The sequence below is a fragment of the Ascaphus truei genome, chromosome 14 (genome assembly GCF_040206685.1).
Source record: "Ascaphus truei isolate aAscTru1 chromosome 14, aAscTru1.hap1, whole genome shotgun sequence".
Lineage (NCBI taxonomy): Eukaryota > Metazoa > Chordata > Amphibia > Anura > Ascaphidae > Ascaphus > Ascaphus truei.
In genome coordinates, this window is record NC_134496.1 from 35,979,069 (window position 1) to 35,986,653 (window position 7,585).

Genomic DNA, 7,585 nt, shown 5'->3' on the forward strand with positions numbered 1-7,585 from the left:
TGTGCTCACAAGTGATATTTTTATTTACTTTATCTTGGAGAGAATTGAGCCAATCTATCCTCAGTATAAAATAAATTTTGTCTTGCTAGTGTTTGAATGGAGGCTCAATCTCATTGATCCTGTACTACAGGCATACCCCGGTTTAAGGACACTCACTTTAAGTACACTCGCGAGTAAGTACATATCGCTCAATAGACAAACGGCAGCTCACGCATGCGCCTGCCAGCACTTCATGAACAGCAATACCAGCTCCCTCCCTGTACCGAAGCTGTGCGCAAGCGGGGAGACTATAGAGCCCATTACACATGTGTTATTTACATCAGTTATGCACGTATATGATGATTGCAGTACAGTACATGCATCGATAAGTGGGAAAAAGGTAGGGCTTCACTTTAAGTACATTTTCGCTTTACATACATGCTCCGGTCCCATTGCGTACGTTAATGCGGGGTTAGCCTGTATAAGACTTCTGGCACTTCTTGATCATGTGATCACTCCTGAAGGATCAATTGATCTCTGTCATTCCGGTGATTTCAATGAAAGAAGAGGGTCCTCCCCTTCCATGCAGATCATGGTTGGAGCACTGACAACTGTCTACTCCTAGAAAACAAGCAAGGTGACATGATGTACAGGGAATGCCATAGGGGCACAATGTACGTCCATTGGGTACTAGCGGGATTAATATAAAAACCTGCAAATTAAGCAATGGCACCGACCCACACTGCAATGCAGAACTTAAAAAACTTAACAAAGGGTTAACCCTTTGTATGCCTTACTACCCACAAAATCTAAACTTTTCTTGGTTATATCATGACAGGCAATTTGTAAAGTTTGAATAGAAGCAATATATTTACAGCAGGGGCGGCCAACACCAGTTCTAAAGAGCTACCAACAGGTCAGGTGTTCAGGATATCCCTGCTTCAGCACAGGTGGCTCAATCAGTGGCTCAGTAGAAAACTGTGCTGAAGCAGGGATATCGTTAAAATCTGACCTGTTGGTGACTTTCAAGGACTGGAGTTGGCCACCCCTGATTTACATCATTCATTCTAGTATCTTAAACTCACTTTGATTCATATAAACTCTTCTGCTTCACCTAATGTACTAACTGTCACTTTCTGTCAGATCAAATGCATAATATGATATGCCAAATGTTGTTAAATATATCAACCTGCTTCCATCTGTAATGTTTACACTGCAAGGAGTTACCGTCAATCACACTGCTTTGGAAACCAACCCTTTTAAATGGAAGAATTCAGCTTGTTAGTTTTTTAAATAACTTTTCATGCCTGTATACTGTTTCATAATTTAATATATATTCGCCAACATTGACCCTATGGCACCTCATAGAATAAGGGCCAGAAGGCTGGCAATCCCCCCGTGAACAGCAGCACAATTAATAGTATGCAGCATGCAATTTATACTGGTTCAATTTAGGCCTTGTTGGGGATTAATGTCTATAACCACTGACTAGTACTAGTAATCTAGTATGGACTTACCTTTACCACCTGCAGATGCACTTACCAGAACACCCTCCTACTGTCTCTGTAAGTTCTCCCCACTTACCACTTAGAGTGAAAGCTCTTCAGGCAAGGAATCCTTTTCTATTCGTTTTGTCTGAAGCTCTTATTCCCATTGTGTTATAATATTATGTCACATGTATTGTAAAGTGCTACGTACCTTGATGGAACCATATAAATAAAGATATACATACATACATACTGTAAATATCTAGTAATTCCAAATTTACAGCTATAAGAACTGAACTGCAAACCATTTCTTAGACAACACACAGTAGTTGCCAAAATATTAGAATTACACAAATAATGGGAACAGAATCAAGGACTGAGATCTTTTGCTGGTGCTGCTTCCCATATTTCAAGATTATTGAACTTGAATTATGAAAAACTTTAAAAGGCCTGTTTCCAAGTAGCATACATGCTACCCTATTTAAAGTGCCTGGATACAGCCATTATATTTCCAGCCTTCTACTAAATTCGTGTAAAGGTTGTTTACATAGTATTTAATGGAGCTATTATACTGGTAATTACTGTGACAGTTCCGATTAGTTACCATAATCACAGAGCAATCCAAATGAAGCCCCAAATAAATGTATAATGTTTTGTAGAGTGGATAAATAGGCAAGGCAGCTGGATCTCGCCAGTCATGCCAGTTTCAATGATCAGTTTTATAGGGCTCTTCAACAGTTGGGTTATCATCAGATCATAATTTGGCTCAAGGGTCGTGAGATAATCTAAATCTGTCAGGGTTTTTTTTTTAAACCACATCTGAAATGTCTAGACAAGAAAATACTAAATGTATCATAAAGTTTCTGAAAAGTGCATGTTCATTTGCAGAATAAAAAAAGGAATGTTTTATGCTTGCATATGTTTGCCTATATTGTAGCCTTTATTTGCCCTGTAGTTCAAATCCAAGAAATAGGAAGATGTGTCATAGGCTATGATCATTTTTAAAGGACAGTAGAGAGTTTTTCATATTGGAAACTATAATGTACAGAGCTTTCAAAAACATGTAGGTCTATTCCTCTTGTGCACTGTGTTGCATGACTGTAGTTTGTCTGTTTTTTTCAAAGTGCATGAAATGTGAGAATGCATTACTTACCATTAGCAGTACCGTGAGATAGTAACTTCTATGGGGTCTGTTCACTAAAGTGTGATAACTACTATTAATCGTTGACACCCATTCACGTGAGTGCTCGCTAACAATTGATCAGGGCTATTGCACATAAGCAGATAGAATCCGGAATTCCTTATTGCTTATTATTTTGGTCATTTTCTATACTAAGTATCAGGTTGTTGTTCATGATCTGATTAAGGTGCCTGATATGGTGTAAATCAGGGGTGCTCAACTCCAGTCCTAAACCCACCACCCTCAACAGGTCAGGTTTTCAGGATATCCCTGCTTCAGCACTGGTGGCTCTACCAGTCCTTGGTTCAGCACAGGTGGCTTGAGGACTGGAGTTGATACATGAGCTGATATTTAACTTCCCAGTGGAGACTTTTTATCACAGTTACCATGCTGCAAATATAAGCAATACTGGGGCAAAAACACAGCACCAAATGTATCGATTAAGAGGAACCCACTGATCCTAAAAACAAAAATAATGGGTAGAACCAAGCACAACTATTCCAGTATTTCTCTTTGCTAGGATAAGTATCTGTCATCTAAATGTAGCATTGGTTGAACTCTATTGACATACAGTATGTTTTTTTTTCAACCTCGTAACTATGTAACTATTTCTACTGCTGTATATTTACCCTTCCTCTTGAGATGGTTTTTATAGACATCCAACAGAAGGCTGTACACATGTGGAAACATTTATTAGGAGGTGTTCATGGTGAAACTCTGCTGCAGAAGAAGATGCACTCTGAAATGTATTAATCAACCTTAATAGTTAACAAATGTCATACCCAATGCCCAAAGGAAGATGGCAGAAATAATAATAATAATAATAATAATAATAACTTTATTTATATAGCGCTTTTCTCTCAATAGGACCCAAATCACTTCACAGTTACAAAAAGGGAAAAAGAAAAAAAACATGTAAGGTTATAAAAGAGACCAAACACAAGGAAAGATACAATACAGGATTGGACCATACTGCAGCTATTAAATGACAGGTTGTGGTTTATTAATTAAATGCCGGGGTATACAGGTAGGTCTTGAGCCTGTTTTTATACATTTCCAGAGAGGGGGAGTCTCGAACTGTATGAGACAGATTGTTCCAAAGAGTGAGAGCAGCGTGGCTAAAAGCTGGGGCCCTAGGGAGTCTAGGAAATCAAATAATATTGAAAAGTTAGCCCACTATGTATATTGATCAATATTCTTGACATGAACTTATGCACTTTGCACTTGCTTTTTGACATATAAAGGAAGCATGTCTGACAAATAATTAAGGAGATATAAAATTCAATTGACCCCATCTCTGCTAGAGCATAAAATGTAATAAATGCTTTACTGTGGAAACAGAAAAGAGTATAACTAGATTTGTTATGTTGATATTTATCTAACAACATTTAGGAAACACTGTTTTCATTAAATCATCCTACCTAGCCCTTACATTGAAATATCTTTGTGTGAATGATTATATGTTTGGCTGTAAAAGTGGCAAGACAAAGCAATGTGTTGCTGACTCCTCTGACAGGCAGGGGGTTATGACCATACTTTATCTCAATGTGGTGACAATTAGTATTGCCTTATATGGATGCAAATCTATTTTCAAGAGGATGGGAAATCTGAAGATTAACTATTTCTTTAAAGAGAAAGTTGATATCTGTGGTTAAATATTTGTCACCCGATATAAAGAGAAGGTGTGGCTCGGTGAGTAAAGACACTGATTCTGATAGCGATGACTGACATTGACTGACACTGAGTTTATTACTATTATTATTATTATTATTAAGTAATAATCTGTCCTACTGATTAACTCTATACAAATCCATTAACCTAGCTAGTATCAGATATATGCACATACACAATTGCTAAGCCTTCCATTAATAAGTCAATCCTCACCTACCAATGACTGTCATCTACTGCATTTATTCACTTACCTGCTGTTTCTGTAAATTTCCCATCACACCACTTGGATTGTAAACTATCCAGGATTTCCTTTCCTATTGTCTGATTTTATTTGTTATGCTTATTGTACCATAATTCCCTGTATTGTCTCTCTTGGAAAGCGCTAAGTACACCTGTGGGCATTATATAAATAAAGATATACAATACAAGAGAGTCCAATCAATGGTTTTAATAATGCTGTTTACATAGGGTTTATTCTGCATTGGGGATGCATATTGAGTTGTTATTGCAGTTAGTGGTGGGGACCAACATTTTACTTATGTTTCTCTTCTAAAATCTGAGGAATTCTTCAACTATGTGATATTTTGTAGTCCTTTTAATTTACTCTACTTTCCGCCTCTTCACCTACGGATGGGTATAAGCGACTTCCACGGAAAAATTCACATTCAAAAGATCCATGGAAGTTGTTCAGCTGGATATACCCAATGGGACGCTAGGCCCAAGTGTCGACAGAGCCCGTTTTGTTAGAAACGAGGGGCGCCACATGAAGGCAGGGTTGTCAATTGATAATGAGAGGCTCTATATTGGCATTGATTATCCTTGACCGCCCCCTCCCCCTATCAATTACAGATTTCAGTAGCACCCTGTTCTTATACAGGGATATCTGTAATTACTGTTTGCAGCATGATCTTATACAAGGGATGCCAGTAGTTACTGTTTGCAGCATGTTCTTATACAGGGGATATCTGTAGTTACTGTTTGTAGCATGTCCTTATACAGGGGATATCTGTAGTTACTGTTTGCAGCATGTCCTTATACAGGGGATATCTGTAGTCACTGTTTGTAGCATGTCCTTATTCAGGGGATATCTGTAGTTACTGTTTGCAGCATGTTCTTATACAGGGGGTGTCTGTAGTTACTGTTTGTAGCATGTCCTTATTCAGGGGATATCGGTAGTTACTGTTTGCAGCATGTTCTTATACAGGGGATATCTGTAGTTACTGTTTGCAGCATGTTCTTATACAGGGGATTTCTGTAGTTACTGTTTGCAGCATGTTCTTATATAGGAGATATCTGTAGTTACTGTTTGCAGCATGTTCTTATACAGGGGGTGTCTGTAGTTAAACGGCTGCTTCTTGCGAACTTTATAATGCTGCTGTCCGTGGTGCTGAATTAAATCTGGGGGCTCATTGCTTCAGCTCTGTATGTCTCACTTGTGCTATAGAAAGGAGGTGACTGTGGAAGATTTCCTCTGTCACTGATATTATCGCTGTGTGAATATCCTGCTGCCAATTCTCTTCTGTTGCTTCCCAACACGGGATTTTGTTTGTTTGGCGGGGCCTTTCTCTCCAGTGTCACCGCGTCAGGAATGGATTTACTGAACCAGAACTCTCCCCGCCTCAGATGTTGGAAGCCCCTCCTCCCTGGGGTGCATTATTGAGATGTTTTTATCCACTATGTGAATATAGCAGAAGAAGAAGAAGTGTGAAGAGGGGACCATGAGTAGCAGGACAGATAGCATATTTATGGAGGGGAGGAGGAGGCACAGATAATGCAGACCCTATATATATATATATAGGAAGAACAGAGCTCTCTTTCTACAGATAAACGGCGGATTACCATGATTTCTGCCTGAGATACATTTGCTGCAGTTATCAGTATAAGGATCTGATATAAGTATCAGTATAAGAATCAGAAGATGATTATGGGCTAAGGGATTATGTGAAGAAAGAAAATCAATATAGGGTTCTGCCTATTTGACTGCCTCTCATTAAGCCATCTCATGAACGATGTCCAACCTCCTATATGCTACTCTTCACAGCATACTGAGTATACTGATCCCAGTAGCCAACATCATGGTCATTGTTATCTTATCAAAGCTGATAAAGAAAAAGCACTGCAAGAGTTACATCTTCATTCTCAACCTGGCAGCTGCGGACCTCCTGGTGGGACTCATGTGCATAATTGAGGCTTTGGATGATGTATTTGATGGAGACTTTGATAGTAACTTGTTCTTCTGTCTCCTGAGGTTATGTTGGACAGTCACTCCATGCATCGGATCCATGCTGACCTTGCTCTTGATTTCATTAGACAGGTACCTGGCTGTGAAGCTGCCCCTCTACTACCTAAAAATCATGAATACGAAGTTCATTTGCGCTTTGATTACATCTCAGTGGGTTGTCTCCTTCTTCATTGGCCACATACCTTTAATTTCTCCTTCCCTGCAGCACAATAATTACACAGGTACTTGTGGACTCTTTTATGCAGCAAAAAGCGATTACCTGTATATCCTTTGTTTTATTATTTTCATACCAGCTTTGATTACCATGGTGTGTCTGCACACAGCAGTGGGGAGGATTGCTTACTTCCATCACAGAAGGATTCAGATGAACCGAGTGAGGGGTGGACTTCCTGCCAATCACCCAGCTCATTCATCCCACTTTAAGGCAGCCAGAACAGTTCTCATAGTCATCATCTGCTTTGCCATTTCATGGAGCCCTTACTACATCACTGGGGTCATCCAGGCCAACTGCACCTCCTGCAAATTTGTTGATCTACTAAAAGATATTTTATTTGTCTTAGGAGAAGCAAACTCGCTCCTCAACCCCCTTATTTACACTTTCTATTGCAAAGAGATAAGAAGTTACTTGTATAAATTCAGCCTCTGCAAAAGAAGGAAAGTAAAGCCACAGGACATTGCTGTGGTTCAGTTCACTGATATAAGAATACCAGACACCAATGAAGAATCCGGTATAGCCAATGTGTCCATCTTTATCAGCTCCATTGATTACTGCAAAGGAGCATCAGAAAGTGTTTCATCGCGAGTGATGGATCTGCACTGCAAGGACAAGCCCTGATAAAAAAGACGCTTCAATGGGAACATTATCCAGTCGTTTTACTGCCATTTTTAATCTGCGAACACCAGGGCACATAGTGCAGGAATCTATTTTCTATATTGTTATTACATGTAAATATATATATGGCTCTTTGAGAAAATATATGCACATTGGTATTAATTAACTATACTGCTGCTGCTAGAAGAACTTGC

The 7,585-nt window shown here is 39.1% G+C and overlaps 1 protein-coding gene across 1 annotated transcript; it reads left to right on the plus strand.

Moving 5' to 3' along the window:
- Positions 1–6,095: 6,095 nt before the first annotated feature.
- GPR119 (G protein-coupled receptor 119) lies at positions 6,096–7,513 on the plus strand. Its single transcript, XM_075569368.1, has one exon. The coding sequence runs from the start codon at positions 6,327–6,329 to the stop codon at positions 7,392–7,394; it is 1,068 nt and encodes a 355-aa protein (XP_075425483.1). The 5' UTR covers positions 6,096–6,326; the 3' UTR covers positions 7,395–7,513.
- Positions 7,514–7,585: the final 72 nt, after the last annotated feature.